The sequence below is a fragment of the Ascaphus truei genome, unplaced genomic scaffold, assembly GCF_040206685.1.
Source record: "Ascaphus truei isolate aAscTru1 unplaced genomic scaffold, aAscTru1.hap1 HAP1_SCAFFOLD_374, whole genome shotgun sequence".
NCBI lineage: Eukaryota > Metazoa > Chordata > Amphibia > Anura > Ascaphidae > Ascaphus > Ascaphus truei.
Window position 1 is genome coordinate 212,271 of NW_027456705.1, and position 21,970 is coordinate 234,240.

Consider the following 21,970-nt stretch of genomic DNA (forward strand, 5'->3'; position numbering starts at 1 on the left):
TGCTCCTGGTGTACAGGTAAGGGACTGGAGCATGGACCGCACACTGGCTGGAAACCGGATCCACTCAGCAGCTGTGATCTGCTCCTGGTGTACAGGTAAGGGACTGGAGCGCCGACCGCACACTGGCTGGAAACTGGATCCACTCAGCAGCTGTGATCTGCTCCTGGTGTACAGGTAAGGGACTGGAGCATGGACCGCACACTGGCTGGAAACCGGATCCACTCAGCAGCTGTGATCTGCTCCTGGTGTACAGGTAAGGGACTGGAGCGCCGACCGCACACTGGCTGGAAACCGGATCCACTCAGCAGCTGTGATCTGCTCCTGGTGTACAGGTAAGGGACTGGAGCGCTGACCTCACACTGGCTGGAAACCGGATCCACTCAGCAGCTGTGATCTGCTCCTGGTGTACAGGTAAAGGACTGGAGCGCCGACCGCACACTGGCTGGAAACTGGATCCACTCAGCAGCTGTGATCTGCTCGTGGTGTACAGGTAAGGGACTGGAGCGCCGACCGCACACTGGCTGGAAACTGGATCCACTCAGCAGCTGTGATCTGCTCCTGGTGTACAGGTAAAGGACTGGAGCGCCGACCGCACACTGGCTGGAAACCGGATCCACTCAGCAGCTGTGATCTGCTCCTGGTGTACAGGTAAGGGACTGGAGCACGGACCGCACACTGGCTGGAAACCGGATCCACTCGGCAGCTCTGGAGGAAATCCTCAGGATGGAACAGCTGCTCTGCGACTGCATGTATGGAGCGTGCTGCGATACCGATGGGTAGCGCAACGTTACATGGATATGGGAGGTAGAGCACTGCAAAAAAAGGGAGAAAAGATCTGGGGCAAAAAATAACAACTATTTATTAGGCATATGAGCCAAAAGGACAGACACACGAATTAAAACTCTGACGCGTTTCCCGCCGTGGAGGCGCTTTATCAAAGAGTACTGAGGCGCTTTCAGTGTCGGGTTATATAGGGGTCAAAGGTAAGTACACGCCCTCTGGAAATCAACCAGATTGGACAATTAGTTGATTAATTATACAATCAGCTGCTGCTAAAAACCAAAAGACTGAGAGTCTATAATCAAGGTGTCATCACACCACTGCCCATAATATAAAACCGAGAGAACCAAATGTATACAAAGACATCAAATGACAAAAAATGACAAAAAAAAGGAGACTTCTTTACGTCAAATCTTAAAAAGCATAAAAGCATAAAAGCATAAAAGCATAATTTCAATAGCTTGAGCTAATGGCCATGGGCGCCCGCAGAATTTATTTTAAGGGGGAGGGGCATAATTTTAACTGCCAGTGCCCGGCATAAAATGGTGGTGAGTGCACTATGGCGAGCGAGCCCGACCAGCATAAGGGGGGTTCCCCCCCCCGAGAACATTTTGAAAAAAAGAGTGGGCAAATGGTGCATTTTCAAGCAAATTTGAGAAAGCTTGAAGGTTAATAAAGCAATTGTGAAAGTGTAGTTATGACATCAAAAAAAGAGCAGCTGCTCAGGGTTACCGGATCTGGTGGGTGCCTGGAGAACTTGCCATGTCACTGGCGCTAAGTGCAGAAATTCCAGCCGCTTCTCTGCGCAGGATCCTCCGACATGATGCGTGCCAGGTGGGGCACAAGAAAAAGAAATGGGGATCATTAAATACTCTGCTCATCACCGGGCCGGCGGTATTGAATAAACTGTGGGTTGTAGATGAGCTGCAGGGAGTTAAAGTTCTCCTGCAAGAGATCCAAGCTTTCCTTGCATAATGCATAGTTATTATATTGGTAAGATGAGATTTGTGAACTTCAAATACACCTACAATGCACTATTTATTGACTACAGCCCTGTATGCAGTAATAGAAACTTTAAAAAGGAAAAGTGTGTGTGTGTGGCACACAGTGGGGGTGGGTGGGTATATATACTTCTAATCACAAAAAGACCCTTTAGTACTGCAAAACCAACTCTTATTCAAAAAAGCAGGAAAACAGAATGTTTTCTTTATATTACCCTCACCCAATAGGGTTTCCCCTGGGTGGCAAGCTTCATCATTGGGTCCATCCCGTTCCACTGCAGAACGGGGCGTGCTGCGACCTACGAGCTATGTGGGGGCACTTATTAGTATGACTGTTCACACACACACACACACACACACAATATATATATATACTGTAGTGCCAGATTTCACTTGCCACAGCACTAGATTGCACCCAAAACACTTGCCACACAGCACCAGATATAACCCCCCAGCACTTGCCTTAGCATTGCTTGCTTTCCCCCGGTTTTCTGAGTGCTTGCTTGCTTTCCCCCGGTTTTCTGAGTGCTTGCTTGCTTTCCCCCGGTTTTCTGAGTGCTTGCTTGCTTTCCCCCGGTTTTCTGAGCGCTTGCTTGCTTTCCCCCGGTTTTCTGAGCGCTTGCTTGCTTTCCCCCGGTTTTCTGAGTGCTTGCTTGCTTTCCCCCGGTTTTCTGAGTGCTTGCTTGCTTTCCCCCGGTTTTCTGAGTGCTTGCTTGACACAGCGCAGGGTTTTTTCTATCATGTGCTCCCCCTCTCTCCATCTTTCTTTTTCCATCCATAGCAGCATCATGCTCCTTTGTCTCTCTTTTGCTGTATCTATTTTACTTTTACTCTCTCTCGCTGCTCTCTCTCGCTGCTCTCTCTCGCTGCTCTCTCTCGCTGCTCTCTCTCTCACCCTGCCCCCTCACTCTCACCCTGCCCCCTCACTCTCACCCTGCCCCCTCACTCTCACCCTGCCCCCTCACTCTCACCCTGCCCCCTCACTCTCACCCTGCCCCCTCACTCTCACCCTGCCCCCTCACTCTCACCCTGCCCCCTCACTCTCACCCTGCCCCCTCACTCTCACCCTGCCCCCTCACTCTCACCCTGCCCCTCACTCTCACCCTGCCCCCTCTCTCTCACCCTGCCCCCTCTCTCTCACCCTGCCCCATCACTCTCACCTTGCCCGTCTTGCTTTTTCCATAATATTGCACCATTCTCTAAGAATCTTACACACTATTCAGCTCAGCTTAATAAATAGCCACCATGATGCATGTGCTGGACTGGTGGCGCCCAGCAAAACGTCGTGTTGTCTTTGTGCCCTAATTTTCAAATTGTTGCCAATTCCAAATGCCGCCTCCTGCCCCCTGAGGCAGCAAAACTACTGGGTCTGTGGATTATTGGATTCAGATTTCAGAACTAATTGCAGAGCGCTGGGGACGCTGGGGCCTATTGCGCAGAGAGAGCGCTGCTGCCCGCGTCTTCACTCTCTGAACTGTGAGCCTGCGCACATTGACGACGAGTGAGAGGAGGCGGGAGCATGATGGGCGGGAGGCCGCGTGATGAGTGTGGAGGTCAGAGTCTGACCATGATTGGTCCGACTCAGGGACTGGGTCATCAAGGGACGGCGGCTGCTCTCTCATTGGTAGCGCTCAGCTACCAATGATGAGTGGACTTGTTGGCACCGGCGCCGCCGCAGCGCAATGGCGGGCCCGGCTGCGGCACAGACTGGTCCCGACTTGGGAGTGAGGCGGCTCTCATTGGTAGGTAGTGTTACCATGAGAGCCGCCTCACTCCCGAGTGCTACCAATGACAGCGCGCTGCGCCTCCTCCTGCGTAGCAGCGTAGGCTAGCCTACCACTGGCTGCCTTCCGCGGCGCCACGGGGACCCACCCACCTCCGTCCCGGTCCTCCCAGAGTCTGTTTCTGGCGTTTATAGCGCCGTTAACGTACTGTACAGCGCCATAAACGCCAAAAACAGTCCGGGACTGCGAGTGATCCAGGGGGGGCAAGCGCCCCCTCTTGCCCCCTCCTGCGGACGCCCATGCGCATGGCTACTGTCTCACACCCTCATACTTATCAACCATCAAGGCCAGACACTGCCATCTGCTGTACTTATTCCCTCAACTGCTGCCTCTGTAAGTCTCCTCTCATACCACTTAGATGGGGGGGGGGCAATTATTTTGTCTGGAGGGCCACATACTTAATGTAGATTCTACAGCTTCCAAAGCTGCCCTCCTCACCAGCCCCCCCCCACATATGGCCCCTATTCACCAGCCCCCCACCAACACATGGCCCTTCCTCACCAGCCCCCCCCCCCACATATGGCCCCAATTCACCAGCTCCCCCTCACATGGCCCTTCCTCACCAGCCCCCCCCCACACACATGGCCCCTCCTCAACAGCCCCCCCCACATGGCCCCTCCTCACCAGATCCCCCCCACATGTCCCCTCCTCACCAGCCCCCCCCACATGGCCTCTCCTCACCAGTAACCCCCCCACATGTCCCCTCCTCACCCCCCCCACATGGCCCCTCCTCACCAGCTCCCCCCCCACATGGCCCCTCTTCACCAGCTCCCCCCCCACATGTCCCCTCCTCACCGCCCCCCCCCCCCACATGGCCCCTTCTCACCGCCCCCCCCCACATGGCCCCTCCTCACCAGCTCCCCCCCCACATGGCCCCTCCTCACCGCCCCCCCCACATGGCCCCTCCTCACCAGCTCCCCCCCACATGGCCCCTCCTCACCGCCCCCCCCCCACATGGCCCCTCCTCACCAGCTCCCCACCCACATGGCCCTTCTTCATCAGCTCCCCCCCCACATGCCCCTTCTTCATCAGCTACCCCCCACATGGCCCCTCCTCACAAGCTCCCTGCTCTCCCCACATGGCTCCTCACAAGCTTCCCCCCACATGCCCCCTCCTCATCAGCTCCCCCCCCACATGCCCCCTCCTCATCAGCTCCCCCCCCACATGCCCCTCCTCACCAGCTCCCCCCCACATGGCCCCTCCTCACCGCCCCCCCCCCACATGGCCCCTCCTCACCAGCTCCCCACCCACATGGCCCTTCTTCATCAGCTCCCCCCCCACATGCCCCTTCTTCATCAGCTACCCCCCACATGGCCCCTCCTCACAAGCTCCCTGCTCTCCCCACATGGCTCCTCACAAGCTTCCCCCCACATGCCCCCTCCTCATCAGCTCCCCCCCCACATGCCCCCTCCTCATCAGCTCCCCCCCCACATGCCCCTCCTCACCAGCTCCCCCCCACATGCCCCCTCCTCACCAGCTCCCCCCCACATGCCCCCTCCTCACCAGCTCGCCCCACATGGCCCCTCCTCACCAGCTCCCCACCCACATGCCCCTTCTTCATCAGCTACCCCCCACATGGCCCCTCCTCACAAGCTCCCTGCTCCCCCCACATGGCTCCTCACAAGCTTCCCTCCACATGCCCCCTCCTCATCAGCTCCCCCCCCACATGCCCCCTCCTCATCAGCTCCCCCCCCACATGCCCCTCCTCACCAGCACCCCCCACATGCCCCCTCCTCACCAGCTCCCCCCCACATGGCCCCTCCTCACCAGCTCCCCCCACATGCCCCCTCCTCACCATCTCCCCCCACATGGCCCCTCCTCACCAGCTCCCCCCCACATGGCCCCTCCTCACCAGCTCCCCCCCCCCCACATGGCCCCTCCTCACCATCTCCCCCCACATGGCCTCTCCTCACCAGCTCCCCCCCACATGGCCCCTCCTCACCAGCTCCCCCCCGCATGGTCCCTCCTCACCAGCTCCCTCCCACATGCCCCCTCCTCACCAGCTCCCCCCCCCACATGGCCCCTCCTCACCAGCTTCCCCCACATGGCCCCTTCCTCACCAGCTCCCCCCCACATGGCCCCTCCTCACAAGCTCCCTGCTCCCCCCACATGGCTCCTTACAAGCTTCCCCCCACATGCCCCCTCATCAGCTCCCCCCCACATGCCCCCTCCTCATCAGCTCCCCCCCCACATGCCCCTCCTCACCAGCTCCCCCCCACATGCCCCCTCCTCACCAGCTCCCCCCCACATGGCCCCTCCTAACCAGCTCCCCCCCACATGCCCCCTCCTCACCAGCTCCCCCCCACATGGCCCCTCCTCACCAGCTACCCCCCACATGGTCCCTCCTCACCAGCTCCCCCCCACATGGTCCCTCCTCACCAGCTCCCCCCCACATCCCCCTCCTCACCAGCTCCCCCCCCCCCCCACATGGCCCCTCCTCACCAGCTCCCCCCCCACATGGCCCCTCCTCACCAGCTCCCCCCCACATGGCCCCTCCTCACCAGCTCCCCCCCACATGGTCCCTCCTCACCAGCTCCCCCCCACATGCCCCCTCCTCACCAGCTCCCCCCCACATGGCCCCTCCTCACCAGCTCCCCCCCACATGCCCCCCCCTCACCAGCTCCCCCCCACATGGCCCCTCCTCACCAGCTCCCCCCCACATGGCCCCTCCTCACCAGCTCCCCCACACATGGTCCCTCCTCACCAGCTCCCCCCCACATGCCCCCTCCTCACCAGCTCCCCCCCCCCCACATGGCCCCTCCTCACCAGCTTCCCCCCACATGGCCCCTTCCTCACCAGCTCCCCCCCACATGGCCTCTCCTCACCATCTCCCCCCCACATGGCCCCTCCTCACCAGCTCCCCCCCACATGGTCCCTCCTCACCAGCTCCCTCCCACATGCCCCCTCCTCACCAGCTCCCCCCCCCACATGGCCCCTCCTCACAAGCTCCCTGCTCCCCCCACATGGCTCCTCACAAGCTTCCCCCCACATGCCTCCTCATCAGCTCCCCCCCACATGCCCCCTCCTCATCAGCTCCCCCCCCACATGCCCCTCCTCACCAGCTCCCCTCCCCCACATGGCCCTCCCTCACCAGCTCTCCCCCCCCCCACATGGCCCCTCCTCACCAACTCCCCCCCAACATGCCCCTTCCTCACCAGCTCCCCCCCAACATGCCTCCTCCTCACCAGCTCCCCCCCCCCCACATGCCCCACCTCACCAGCTTCTTCCCCCATGGCCCCTCCTCACCAGCTCCCCCCCCATGGCCCCTCCTCACCAGCTCCCCCCCCATGGCCCCTCCTCACCAGCTCCCTACATACTCTTCCCCTCTCTCTTACCCCTTCATTCTCTGCCATGCTTGCTCACTTCCCCCTCTGTCTCACTCCCTTCTCTCCCTCAATCCCTTCTCTGCCACTCCCTTCTCTGCCACTCCCTTCTCTCCCTCAATCCCTTCTCTCCCTCAATCCCTTCTCTCCCTCAATCCCTTCTCTCCCTCAATTCCTTCTCTGCCACTCAATTCACTGCCACAACCTTCCCTCCCTCATTCTTCTTTCTTCTCTCTCACTCCCTTCTCTGTCCCTCCCTTCTCTGTCTCTCCCTTCTCTCTCACTCCCTTCTCTGTGTCTCCCTTCTCTGTGTCTCCCTTCTCTGCGTCTCCCTTCTCTGTCTCTCCCTTCTCTGTCCCTCCCTTCTCTGTCTCTCCCTTCTCTGTCTCTCCCTTCTCTGTCCCTCCCTTCTCTGTCTCTCCCTTCTCTGTCTCTCCCTTCTCTGTCCCTCCCTTCTCTGTCTCTCCCTTCTCTGTCCCTCCCTTCTCTGCCCCTCCCTTCTCTGCCTCTCCCTTCTCTGTCTCTCCCTTCTCTGTCTCTCCCTTCTCTGTCCCTCCCTTCTCTGTCTCTCCCTTCTCTGTCCCTCCCTTCTCTGACCCTCCCTTCTCTGTCCCTCCCTTCTCTGTCTCTCCCTTCTCTGTCTCTCCCTTCTCTGTCTCTCCCTTCTCTGTCTCTCCCTGCTCTGTCTCTCCCTGCTCTGTCTCTCCCTTCTCTGTCCCTCCCTTCTCTGTCCCTCCCTTCTCTGTCCCTCCCTTCTCTGTCTCAATTCCTTCTCTCTCACTCCCTTCTCTGTCCCTCCCTTCTCTGTCCCTCTCTTCTCTGTCCCTCTCTTCTCTGTCCCTCCCTTCTCTGTCTCTCCCTGCTCTGTCTCTCCCTTCTCTGACCCTCCCTTCTCTGACCCTCCCTTCTCTGTCTCTCCCTTCTCTGTCCCTCCCTTCTCTGTCTCTCCCTTCTCTGACCCTCCCTTCTCTGTCACTCCCTTCTCTGTCACTCCCTTCTCTGTCACTCCCTTCTCTGTCACTCCCTTCTCTGTCCCTCCCTTCTCTGTCCCTCCCTTCTCTGTCTCTCCCTTCTCTGTCTCTCCCTTCTCTGTCTCTCCCTTCTCTGTCTCTCCCTTCTCTGTCTCTCCCTTCTCTGTCTCTCCCTTCTCTGTCTCTCCCTTCTCTGTCTCAATTCCTTCTCTGTCTCTCCCTTCTCTGTCTCTCCCTTCTCTGTCTCTCCCTTCTCTGCCTCTCCCTTCTCTGCCTCTCCCTTCTCTGCCTCTCCCTTCTCTGCCTCTCCCTTCTCTGCCTCTCCCTTCTCTGCCTCTCCCTTCTCTGCCTCTCCCTTCTCTGCCTCTCCCTTCTCTGCCTCTCCCTTCTCTGCCTCTCCCTTCTCTGTCTCTCTCTTCTCTGTCCCTCTCTTCTCTGTCCCTCCCTTCTCTGTCCCTCCCTTCTCTGTCCCTCCCTTCTCTGTCCCTCCCTTCTCTGTCCCTCCCTTCTCTGTCCCTCCCTTCTCTGTCCCTCCCTTCTCTGTCCCTCCCTTCTCTGTCCCTCCCTTCTCTGTCCCTCCCTTCTCTGTCCCTCCCTTCTCTGTCCCTCCCTTCTCTGTCCCTCCCTTCTCTGTCCCTCCCTTCTCTGTCCCTCCCTTCTCTGTCCCTCCCTTCTCTGTCCCTCCCTTCTCTGTCACTCCCTTCTCTGCCTCTCCCTTCTCTGCCTCTCCCTTCTCTGCCTCTCCCTTCTCTGCCTCTCCCTTCTCTGCCTCTCCCTTCTCTGTCTCTCCCTTCTCTGTCTCTCCCTTCTCTGTCTCTCCCTTCTCTGCCTCTCCCTTCTCTGCCTCTCCCTTCTCTGCCTCTCCCTTCTCTGTCCCTCCCTTCTCTGTCCCTCCCTTCTCTGTCCCTCCCTTCTCTGTCCCTCCCTTCTCTGTCCCTCCCTTCTCTGTCCCTCCCTTCTCTGTCCCTCCCTTCTCTGTCCCTCCCTTCTCTGTCCCTCCCTTCTCTGTCTCTCCCTTCTCTGTCTCTCTCCCTTCTCTGTCTCTCTCCCTTCTCTGTCTCTCTCCCTTCTCTGTCTCTCTCCCTTCTCTGTCTCTCCCTTCTCTGTCTCTCCCTTCTCTGCCACTCCCTTCTCTGCCTCTCCCTTCTCTGCCTCTCCCTTCTCTGTCCCTCCCTTCTCTGTCCCTCCCTTCTCTGCCTCTCCCTTCTCTGCCTCTCCCTTCTCTGCGTCTCCCTTCTCTGTCTCTCCCTTCTCTGTCTCTCCCTTCTCTGTCTCTCCCTTCTCTGTCTCTCCCTTCTCTGTCTCTCCCTTCTCTGTCTCTCTCTTCTCTGCCCCTCCCTTCTCTGTCTCTCCCTTCTCTGCCTCTCCCTTCTCTGCCTCTCCCTTCTCTGTCCCTCCCTTCTCTGTCCCTCCCTTCTCTGTCCCTCCCTTCTCTGTCCCTCCCTTCTCTGTCCCTCCCTTCTCTGTCCCTCCCTTCTCTGTCTCTCCCTTCTCTGTCTCTCCCTTCTCTGTCTCTCCCTTCTCTGTCTCTCCCTTCTCTGTCTCTCCCTTCTCTGTCTCTCCCTTCTCTGTCTCTCCCTTCTCTGTCTCTCCCTTCTCTGTCTCTCCCTTCTCTGTCCCTCCCTTCTCTGTCCCTCCCTTCTCTGTCCCTCCCTTCTCTGTCCCTCCCTTCTCTGTCCCTCCCTTCTCTGCCCCTCCCTCCTCTGTCACTCCCTTCTCTGTCTCTCCCTCCTCTGTCTCTCCCTCCTCTGTCTCTCCCTCCTCTGTCTCTCCCTTCTCTGTCACTCCCTTCTCTGTCACTCCCTTCTCTGTCACTCCCTTCTCTGTCACTCCCTTCTCTGTCACTCCCTTCTCTGTCACTCCCTTCTCTGTCCCTCCCTTCTCTGTCCCTCCCTTCTCTGTCCCTCCCTTCTGTCCCTCCCTTCTCTCCCTCAATTCCTTCTCTGTCCCTCCCTTCTCTGTCTCTCCCTTCTCTGTCTCTCCCTTCTCTGTCTCTCTCCCTTTTCTGTCTCTCCCTGCTCTGTCTCTCCCTTCTCTGTCCCTCCCTTCTCTGTCTCTCCCTTCTCTGTCTCTCCCTTCTCTGTCTCTCCCTTCTCTGTCTCTCCCTTCTCTGTCTCTCTCCCTTCTCTGTCTCTCCCTCCTCTGTCTCTCCCTTCTCTGTCACTCCCTTCTCTGTCACTCCCTTCTCTGTCACTCCCTTCTCTGTCACTCCCTTCTCTGTCACTCCCTTCTCTGTCACTCCCTTCTCTGTCACTCCCTTCTCTGTCACTCCCTTCTCTGTCACTCCCTTCTCTGTCACTCCCTTCTCTGTCCCTCCCTTCTCTGTCCCTCCCTTCTGTCCCTCCCTTCTCTCCCTCAATTCCTTCTCTGCCACTCCCTTCTCTGTCTCTCCCTTCTCTGTCTCTCCCTTCTCTGTCACTCCCTTCTCTGTCACTCCCTTCTCTGTCACTCCCTTCTCTGTCACTCCCTTCTCTGTCACTCCCTTCTCTGTCACTCCCTTCTCTGTCACTCCCTTCTCTGTCACTCCCTTCTTCCTCTCTCTTCTCCCCTGGCTCCTTCTTCTGGTGCGGGCGGTGGAGGTAGCAGCGCAGCGGGACCACACCAGATCGGTGCTATCTTCCATATCTGTACCTGGGTGGGCTCCCGCGTTGCTGCTGCCTCCGCTGCCCACACCAGAGCTAAGGGCCAGAAAGTGGATCCCTACCTGTGGTGTGATATTTTTTCCACCCCTTAGATTGTAAGCTCTCCAGAACAGGGATTTCCTTTCCTATTGTTTATGTTTGTTGCACTTATTGTATTATAATTCCCAGTATAGTGTCTTCTGTAAAGGTCTGTGTGCCCTGTATGTGCAATGTAAATAATATACGTACATACTGACCATTAGAGAGACTTACAGGTGTGCACTTACCTGTCACTTGGTCTTTAACTGTGGGATCAGTGGAACCCGATGTAATGAAGACATGAAGAGTGGGGGAATTGTGGGGTCACATAAGGTCACTGACCCTCGGTCTTCCTCTTACCTCCTCAGATACCCCCCAATCTGCAGGGTTCAAGAATTCTAGCCAGGTCACAGGGACACTGGGAAAGAGCGTCATTCTGACTGTTACTCTGACCAACGGCAGAGCTGTTCTCCCCCTCCAACTACCGGCTTCCATTCCAACACCCCAAATCCTCCCGGCAAACTTCACCTGGTCCCGGCTCACCCCAGAGCCCTCCCCCCTCCCCTTGGGGGGGAATTTCACTGTGGAGTCCAGTGATTATGGGTCACGTCTGGTGGTGTCTCCAGTGACGGAGTCGGTAGCTGGAAGATATCAGTGCCGAGCTGAGAACCTGATGGGAAGCACAAGCTTCATCTTCATACTCAATGTGACAGCAGAGAAAGGTGAGAGAGACGGGAGAGGTCCCCCAAACAGAGACAAGAGAGGTCCCCCAAACTGAGAGAGACAGGAGAGACCCCCAAACACAGAGAGACAAGAGAGACCCCCAAACACAGAGAGACAAGAGAGACCCCCAAACACAGAGAGATAAGAGAGACCCCCAAACACAGAGAGATAAGAGAGACCCCCAAACAGAGAGAGACAGGAGAGGTCCCCCAAACAGAGAGAGACAAGAGAGGTCCCCCAGAGAGCGACAAGAGAGACCCCCAAACAGAGAGAGATAAGAGAGACCCCCAAACACAGAGAGATAAGAGAGACCCCCAAACACAGAGAGATAAGAGAGACCCCAAAACACAGAGAGATAAGAGAGACCCCCAAACAGAGAGAGATAGGAGAGACCCCCAAACAGAGAGAGATAAGAGAGACCCCCAAACTGAGAGAGATAAGAGAGACCCCCAAACACAGAGAGATAAGAGAGACCCCCAAACACAGAGAGATAAGAGAGACCCCCAAACACAGAGAGACGAGAGACCCCCAAACACAGAGAGACAAGAGACCCCCAAACACAGAGATGAGAGACCCCCAAACACAGAGCGATAAGAGAGACCCCCAAACACAGAGAGACAAGAGAGACCCCCAAACAAAGAGTTACAATACAGTATGATTTGTTTACATGTTGTACTTATTCTTTATAATGACTCCCCCAAGTTACTGCCCATGGTAATATATAACACGACTTCTCTGCTACACTGTAACAAGAACACGCTCTCATATAATATATTGTTCTCCTTTTATAGCACACATCTGATATAACCCCTGATATCCCTAACACGCTCCTTCCTCCCCCCAGTCTCTGCAGGTTCCAGGCTGGGCCCGGGGGAGATAGCTGGCATTGTGATCGGCGTGCTCGCTGGGGTCACCCTCATCGCAATCATCGTGTTCTTTATCGTAAAGCCCAAGAAAAGTATGTTATATACAGTATATGTGTCCCTGTGTCACTGACTGTGCGTGTGTCACTGCTTGTGTATATGTTGTGTGTGTGTCCCTTTATACTGTGTGTGTCACTGTGTCTCTGTGTCACTGCTTGTGTATATGTTGTGTGTGTGTCCCTTTATACTGTGTGTGTCACTGTGTCTCTGTGTCTCTGTGTCACTGCTTGTGTATATGTTGTGTGTGTGTCCCTTTATACTGTGTGTGTCACTGTGTCTCTGTGTTACTGACTGTGTAGACAGGATTGAGGGATGGTATCCCTATAAACGGGTCTCAGCTGACTCAGGGTAGAATATATGTAAAATGATGATGATAACCTCTGTAATCAAGGTATAGGAGCAAATATGAGTGCTGGGGAAACTCTGATAAACCATGTGTAATGGTACATGAAATGGTATATGTGCACTAATGAAGCTGTGTGACTAGCTCAGGTCTCCATATATGCCATAAAGTTCCCAAACAAGCCCCAACCGAACCAAAAAGTACATACCAGAAATAATCTTAGTTTCAATGAGAATCCCCTTTTGCAGCACCGCTCTTTCCTTGTAGTGGGTGCTTCACGTCCATAGAAGTATACAGAAGAGTAGTCCCAAGGGGGGCACAGGCGGAGCACTGCCAAACCAGAGAGGGAGAAAGGGGGCTGCATCCAGTGGTATTAAAAATGTATTTATTGAGTGGTCAAAAAAAAGAACATTATCACTTTTACGCGTTTTGGGAATTGCGTCCCTTTCTCAAAAAGTGTATCCGCGTCTGCGTGCATGCCCGTTTCATAGGAATCCCCCGCCCTCGGCGATGACGTCACGGGGCCGAAAGCTCGCGCGAGTTGGTCAGAGGGACCAACCCATTGGCTGAGAACACCACCAATGAGCGGCCTCACTGAGATCTCGCCCCCCAGTGAGCCGTGGGACCGGGAGGTTCCAGAGAGGAGACGTGGCTGCAGAAAAATATACATAACACATTGTGCAACAATAACAACTTAAAAATATTACATAAAATTAAAATCACGGATAAAAACCAACAATTTAGGATAGAAAGGCTTTCAACAAGATATAGGTTAAACACATAGCATGAGTCATCGGATACAATATTATTGTCATGACCGATATATGGGCTAGGATAACAAGACTGGCATATATTGGACCCTAGAACAGGTTTGACAACAAACAGTAAGGGATATTAATATATGTACATAAATAAGATTCTCAGTAAGTAAATCATATTGGCAGTAGTGTGCAGTATTCATATAATGATAATGCTCAAAAGATGAACTAAAGATGAAATAACATCTCAAGAATTAATGAGTAAAATATTCATTAGATGAAACATATAGGCATCTATATAGATTATTGATCATTAAATAAAGATCAAAAATGGATTAACTACAACCCATCCTGTATAATCAATAAAGACCAAGATGTCAATCTTATTTGCATATATTGTAATAATGCAGAGGGAAGGGGCAACAGGATGGGGAATGGTGGGGGGGGGGTGAAGGGGGAAGGGGGGAGGAAAGGGAGGTAAAGGGGGGGAGAAGGGGGGGGGAGGGGGGAGGAGGGGGGAGGGAGAATGGGAAAAATAGGGAGGGGGAGGGAAGGGAAAGGGGAGTATCTAAGAAGGTAGTAATTAGATCCTTCTATTCAATGTAACAAGAATCTGAAGGTAGAGACTTATGCTTAACATTGCTCCCTTCTAAGGCCTCGGGCATGAGCGCTGACCCATGCTGAGGCGCGCTGCTGCTCGGCACTGAGCCCCTGCAGCCGCAATGAGAGCGGCTTTAGCAGGGGCTCTCGCACGCTTCTGCACGCCTGCGGAAGCGTGTGTCTTAACAAATGTTAAGTTTCCGCGCTCGCCAGAGCGCAGGGCCGGTCACGTGAGCGGTTCGTCCAATGAGGGCGAACCAGCTCCGTGACGTCACTGGCCCGCCCCCAGACACGCCCACGGACGGCGCGCGCTCTAAGTCCAGGGAAAGCACCGCTTTCCCTGAGCCTCAGCGCGCCTTCGCATGGGCGAAGTGTCTATGCCCGAGGCCTTATACAATCAGGACAAAGAGATATAAATCACAGGTCTTAGCTAACTTGCTTTTTTGCTAACTAAACACACTGATTTCTCAGAAAGATAAAACACAGACAAGAATCCTGGATTCTAGTGTAACGGGTTTTCTGGACTGGCCTGACCCCCCCAATCTCATATTGGCCCCTGTGGTCTAACCAGTCCCCATTACAGTGTGATTGTGTCTGGTGGTGCACCTGTTGGCTACAGGACTCCTGAGTCTCCCGCATGATGGTGTATGGGGATGACCCATCCAGACAGGCAGCTGAGGTAGTGTGCAGAGTCCTACCTATATCCGGTGCAGCGCCTCCACCTCATCAGGGTCCCTGCGTCCGCATGGGGATGGTCCTGGTGAGGAACTCCTCCGTGGTGCCCATCTCTGTGCAATAACTCCACACTTGCACACGAGAGTGTTGATAATCAGGAACATCTTTATTGCACGGTGGGCCAGCTGCCCTCCACAATGGGGTGTAATCAGCCCTCCATCGTTCACTGCACTTCCCTTTGAAAGGTAATGTCCTCCTAAATTAGGGATTCCCTATCCCCGCAGGGATAACTATTCTGTGCCAGGTCCCTGGTCACAGTCTCATTAATCAGCTCCTATAACATATTACAACTACTCCTTTGGCAACTCCTACAGAATCTTCCAACAACTAACTTTGGATCAGTGCTGTGCCTTATGTATCCTTTGGGGGCTGGCACAACTCTGACATCACTAACCATGGAGTCAGAGCCTGTGACCACTCCCATCCATACATAGGGCACCTCACCAGGGTGTGAGGGCAAACCTCCATGATTACTGCTGGCATGCCCATAACTTACCAGGCCTTACTGTCAGCAGGAGAGATGACTGCACCCATTTTACAGCATGGTTACATTCTCCCCCTGGTGAATCCCACCGACCCCGGCTGGGACCTAAATTTGAAGTACCTTTCTCCAGGAAGCACTGTAAAATGGAACACACACATCATTAGTGAACATATAACATTTTACATAATTAACATCCCATTGCGCGAAGCCCGCCCCGTCCAGCAGCCGCGAACTCGCACAACAATAGGTCTAGTACCACCTAAAAATAGTGACTAGGGACAGGCTTTTTGACCTCCCGACCACCCATGTCCAGAACAGTAACATGATAGTGGCGCGGCAATCCCCTCTCAGGTCTATAGGTCACCCTGTGTTTATGAATATTCCGCCCAATACTCCAAACCCTCATCAGGTGTTCTATCCTATCCTCGGCCTTACGACCTGTCATCGCACCCCCCTTATTTATCATGTACATCTCGATAGTTTCCCGTAGCCACCTATCCCTATTCTCCTCAATCTCCTCCATAAGGGGTTCTGGGACATACGGGTACTCCAACCCGTGGGACGCCTTGTACTTGGCGATAATGGCCCTCTCAGCCCTGCTTATTCTGGTCAGCTCTGCATTCCCTGCTCATCCAGGCAGCACCCATGATAGGGGTTCATCAGGGTCTACGGGGTCTGAGATGATATCAGGTCCCATTGGCTCTATTTCCCTGCGCTCGATCTTAAACCACCTCTCTTGTAGTTCCCTATCCCTCTGCACAGGTGTGAATTCTCCTACGGCCTACCAATAATCTACCACGTCCTCGCATCGGATGAGGAATCGCGTACGATCCATCCAAGCCACATAGCCCTCAAATAAGGGAGCCCACCACCGGGTTTCTTTGAACCTATCTGAATCCATGGAGTCACCTTCCTCCGCATCCCCCCATGAAAACACCCCCGATGTCCTTTCAGAGCACGGTTTAGACCAACGAGATGACCCCGGTGACTTTCCCTCTGATTGCTCGGGTACGTTAGCCACCCACCGGTCCACGGCTGCTTTGCCCAGCTGCCCTCCACCCCTGGAAACACCCTCCGAAGCGCAACTGCTCAGTCTCTCCCCAGTCCGTTCCTCCTCCACCCCCAAGGACACCTCCACCACCTCCAAACTAGGCGGGGACCCCTGGGGACAAGTGGTTGGGGCAAAGGTTTTATCTAGGGCGTGGGGTTGGGCATAGGGACAAGCGATAGGCCGCCACGGGGTTACGACCCGTTCCCGGCTGTCAGTCGACTGTTCAATAGATGAGACCTCACCCTCCGCAGTCTGCTGCTCGGCTTGCCAGTTCCGTGTCCTTTGTGGTGATCGGGAACACCCACCCGATCGCCGAAGCGTTGATTCTCCCCTTCTGGCCGCTCCGCTGCATCTGCCGGACGTGACGTCCTCAACGGATCCGTATGTGCCGCCATCTTGGGTGGGACCCCCATGCGGGATCTCTTCCTCCACGATGACATCCGGAAGCTCTTCTGCCGCTTCCGCACGTGCTGTCCGGGCCTGGCACGGCCTCTCTTCCGTTACGCCTGCAACTGGAGCCAGATAAGTGCACAGACTGTCCTTACCACTCCGCTGGGGTGTAGGCGTACCTCGCCCGCTGCCGCTAAAGCCACTGGTCCCCGGAACAGAAGGACTCCGCCTCTCCACCCGCCGGTCCACAGGTGACATAGCTTCTCCTTCCCGCTACTCACGGTAAGTGGCGTCTCTCTCCCTTTTTCTTTACCGGAGGCCTCCTTGATCCCAGACCGGGACCTCGATAGTTCTCGGAGGTCCTCGTCGGAGGAGTCTCCTTTCCCCGGCTTAGGGGTCACCGATCGGGGCGACCGTCTTCTACCTTCTCGGTCGGTGTATCGACCGACCGTTTCTTTCTCTCCAGACCCAGCCGATTGGATCGGCTCCGATCCCCGTTCTCCGGGACCTGCACTGTTAAGCCACAGTGCACCAGGGGACTCGGCGGACAGCCTAGCCGTATCCCCTGGGGGGTCGCTGAATTGTATTGGCACGAAAGTAGGCATCGGCCAAAGATATTGAGTCCCACATTGTGGACAGCGCGATGCCGTGCCCACAGTGCCTCCGGGCAGCCTGCATTGTAAGCAGAGCCCCACCACAGTCTCAGTGTTGGCCACCCTGACCACCAGTACCCCGCCGGGCACCGTGTAGGGCTGTGTGGATACCATTGTGGTCACAGTCGAGGAGCAGGCCATGGTTTTCGTGGGAGCCACCTTTAGCACAGGTCTGTCCTTGGAGCTGGTTCCTCGCGAATGACCAACAGAAGTTGAAGGACCAGCCACTCCCTGGTTCGGCTCTTCCTTGCTCTGACACAGTTGAAACCCGCCCCCAATGGTAGCAATTATGGGCGGGTCCCACAAGGGAATAGGATGTCCCTTAATTAAGGCCGTGCCCTTCTCAGTCCTAGCGGGTGCGGTCAGAGTTTTCACGCCCTTGTCCCCAATAGGGTGGGGTTCTTCTTTTGCCGCCAATTCCAGCCTTTTCCTTTCAGCTGCCTTGCGTGCAAAGTATTCCTCCTTTTTGCACGCTACCTCCGCGGCCGGAACTACTTCAGGTAGTTGCGCCGTCCGTATATCAGTCCCTGGGCGCAACGGATGCATACCCACAGGCCATAGCTGAAAGCCACTCCCCCTGGTTGAAATCAGGGGAGGGTCCCACAAACTAATCGGTTGACTCAGCACTGGGGCTGAGTGAGTCACTGTCCATGAAGGCGCGGCCACAGCTTTCGTGCCATACCCCCCATCAGGGCGGGGCTCTCCTGTTCGCGCTGCTCCCGGCCAACTCTCTGTAATTATGTGATTATTGTGATTATAAATGTAGCCGGGACCCTTGTGCCACCATTTGTTGTTGTGGGGGGGGGGATAGGCTGCACCTTGGGAACGCTCCGATAACGGAGGTTCCGCGTAGAGGGAGCCGCCATGTTCATGTTGGCATCAACGCAGACATGGCCTAGCAAGAGGTTGCGCAGGCGCAGATAGGGCCAGCAAACCCCGCGAAGGAGGAGAGCTCAGAATGGAGGGAGGTAGAGCACTACGGGTCCCAGCAGCCCCGCGGGTCCCCGTGATGCGCAAGGACCAATCAGGTACGAGGTAGGGAGGAAAAGGAAGTGGTTGCGCGCACGTTGTTCTCAGAGCTGGCTGGAGGAGGAAGGAGAAGGAGCTTCGTTGTAGGGAGGCAGTCCGCCCCCTACCTAGGCCGCATGCCCCAGGCCCAGTTAGGCCCTGAGACCCAGTAGGGACAAGCGGAGCTAGGGACTGGCCATAAATAGGTTCCGGATTCCCTTATTGCTACCAAATCGCTATCGGGACAGTTCTAAGTTGGTGGGAGGTCTGGGCTCAGACCCCGCTACCAAGCCGCAGCGTGTCAGGGTGAGATCGCCCCGGACACCTACGGGTGATGTCATTCAAGCCCACGCCGACCCTTTGTGAAGAGTGTTGCAGCACCGGGTACAGGAGTGCCCGGCAGGTAACTTCAAGTGCACCAACGGTACCCTCATTCACTCAGGACACGGTGGCTGCGCAGTCACACACATATATATATATTCATTGACTCACTTGAGGGTGGTGGAACTATTCCAAAGGGGAACTGGATACGGGGTGGGATCACCCGGTGAAGGGAAAGGGAGAGTGAGCGTTCGCCGAAACGCTAAGTGTAGTGTCTCCAATAGGGAGGGACACCTGTTGGTTTAAGCGTATGGTTGCTGCAAGTAAAGGTAATTGGTTAATGTATATTGCTATGTGTGCGTGTGTTATGTACATCAGTCCTGCGAAGACCCACTTCCCCACCGGCGGAAGCTGTCGCAGGTGGAGGCGCTGCACCGAGTTATAAGTATTGTGCGTACCCCAGGCTCTCCGTGGCAGAGGCTCAGGCCCTGTGAGCCTACAGGTTATATAGCATATAGTAGTGGCCTGTGTTCGATAGGAACCTGGGCAACATAAATAAAATCCAAATTAAAGTTAAGTGAATCTCGATGTGATAAAACACGGAACCGGAGTGCCAGGCTACAAAGATCCATGTACTTACCGAGGATCCGTGTGGTGACGGCTGCATGCTGATCCGTGACCTGCTGTAGTAGCAACGTGACCCACACATGCCCTGCCTTGTGGATTTGCTGTACGTGCATTTCTTACCACCCTTGAATTTGCCACATTGTATTTTATATACTGCACTATGTGCGCTGTTTGTCTTTTCTTCCTTGAGCTGAATACCTGATATTAAGTGGAACAAAGACTACACTCCAGCCTGGGAGATATATCATTTTGGAGGCTTCATCCAGCAGCCGGGAGACCAGGGCTGGGGATATATATATCATTGGGGAGGCTTCATCCAGCAGCCGGGAGACCAGGGCTGGGGATATATAGATATCATTGGGGAGGCTTCATCCAGCAGCCGGGAGACCCGGGCTGGGGATATATATATATCATTGGGGAGGCTTCATCCAGCAGCCGGGTGACCCGGGCTGGGGAGATTATATATATATATATATATATATATATATATATATATATATATATATATATATATATATATCATTGTCACGGTAACTTATGACAAGATATAACGAACACCAAATATCTGGGTTGAACTGAACGAGGCTTTGATATAATAAAATATATTTATTCCTTAAAAAAGGTGAACACAGCAATATAGTACAATTAACAGACAAGAAGGTAACACTTACTTAGGGTTGGGGGATGGAGAAGTGTCAGCTAGCAATTCTCCAGCAATCCGGTGACATTCCAGGTGGAATCAGAAGAACAACTAAAAACTGTAGGGTTGACACAGTTTATATACCTGTGTAACCCTATTCTTAACATTGAATACAGACTATTGGTGAACAATTATCTGTATCCAATCCCTAACGTGGAGACACAGTTTAAACCATGCCCCCCAGCTAGTTAACCCATGTGTACTTGGACTCTATGGGTAGCCCCATAATTAAATCAGGGGCGACGACCAGTCTACCAAATGAAGAATCTGCATTGTTTGTAGGTGTAGACATAACACTTACAAACCACTCCAGTTTGATGATTCTCCGCCCTCAGGAACAATTTGAGTGGCAGAGTCTGTTGATTACTACTTGGTCTGTTGATTAGTACTTAGTGTAAACAATCAGGGCAGTTTAACTTTTGATCACAGTGCTTATGCTCAATTATCCGGCTGCCCTTCATGACCTATTAGCATAGCAGATGGAGTCTGCATTTTCAAAACAGATCCAAAATACCATACATATACACTTTAATATCTACACATATTAAAAAGTTCCATTCTGGTGGGCTCAGTGGGTCAAAATTTGCCAGTTTTTAATGCCTACAGTGACTCCACATATTGGCCAAATATCAACCCTCTGCGACCTCCAGAACTGGAGATACAGAAATGCACTTTAAAACATCTTTAAAATACAGGATTATAATGAAACATTGGAACGGGAACATATATTTTCATGACATGACAAGGTGTAAACCACATTCCTGGACCGCAGTCCAGTTAACCCCTTGCCTCCCTGGTAAGGTCAGGGGGTGGCCATATGGGGTGCAACCCCTTTAATACCGGGCCAACCCCCCTCTCCCTCAACACCTCCCCTTCTTAATGGGTGACCTTTGGCCCACTGGCCCTAACGGTGAGTGGGGCACTGCTGGCACCATTAATGAACTCAGTCTCAGAGGGATAGTCCTGACGTGAAAGTCCATCAGTATTGCTGTTTTCACTACCCTTTTTGTGCTGAATGGTAAATTCAAACTCTTGCAAGGCCAAGCTCCACCTTAGCAACTTGGCATTCTCCCCTCATGCCCTCTGCAGCCAACTCAGGGGGTTGTGGTCTGTGAGGCCATGAAATCCCTTCCATACACATACAGTAGGGCTGGAGTTTTTTGAGTGCCCACACAATGGCCAAGCACTCTTTCTCAATGGTGGCATAGGCCACTTCTCTGGGGAGTAGTTTTCGGCTGAGGTACACCACAGGGTGCTCTCTACCGTTGTCCCCCACTTGGCTCAACACAGTCCAAGGCATCAGTCTGTATAAGGAAATGTTTGGTATAGTCCGGAGCAGCCAGGATGGGGGCCTCAGCAAGCGCAGCTTTCAGTGCCTGGAAAGCAGTTTCACAGGCAGGAGTCCAGGTGATAAGCACAGGCAGTTGCTTTTTAATCAAATCAGTCAGGGGTTTGGCCACGGCGCTGTACTGTGGGACAAACTTCCTATAGTACCCTGCGGTGCCCAAAAATGCCATGACCTGTTTCTTGGTTTTTGGAACAGGCCACTGAACTATGGCTTCTACCTTAGCTGGCTCTGGTTTGAGATGCCCTCCACCCACCATGTGCCCTAAGTACAGGACTTCTGCCATCCCTACCATACACTTAGTGGGTTTTAAGGTAAGCCCAGCCTCCCTGATCCTATCGAGCACCGCAGCTACATGTCCTAAATGGGAGTCCCAGGAATTACTGAAGACAGCAATGTCATCTAAGTAAGCCCTGGCATAGCTCTGTATCCCTTCCAGTAACCTATTAACCAGGCGTTGAAAGGTAGCCGGGCATTCTTCATCCCAAATGGCATCACTAAAAACTCATAGAGGCCACTTGGAGTGATGAATGCTGACTTCTCCCTAGCCTCCAGGGTCAGTGGGATTTGCCAATAGCCTTTGCTCAAATCCATGGTGGTCAGATACTTTGCCCCCGCGAGTTCATCCAGTAACTCATCCATGCGGGGCATGGGGTAGGCATCTGACACCGTCTCAGCGTTGAGCAAGCGGTAGTCCACACAAAACCGGGTGGTCTTGTCCTTAGGGACTAGAACTACCGGGCTTGCCCAAGGACTCTGGGACGAAGTAATTACCCCTAGGGTCAGCATC

General features: G+C 54.4%; 1 protein-coding gene across 3 annotated transcripts in view; it reads left to right on the forward strand.

Moving 5' to 3' along the window:
- Positions 1-21,970, forward strand: part of LOC142483860 (pregnancy-specific beta-1-glycoprotein 7-like) — a 153,426-nt gene that overhangs the window by 46,655 nt on the left and 84,801 nt on the right. For 2 of the 3 annotated variants that reach the window (XM_075583782.1, XM_075583781.1), the window contains exons 6-7: positions 10,888-11,241; positions 12,087-12,200. In XM_075583782.1, the coding sequence (XP_075439897.1) occupies positions 10,888-11,241; positions 12,087-12,200 (468 nt within the window). Of the gene's footprint in view, positions 1-10,887; positions 11,242-12,086; positions 12,201-12,999; positions 13,565-21,970 lie in introns of those variants that run through there. The other variant, XM_075583783.1, reaches the window with a different exon arrangement.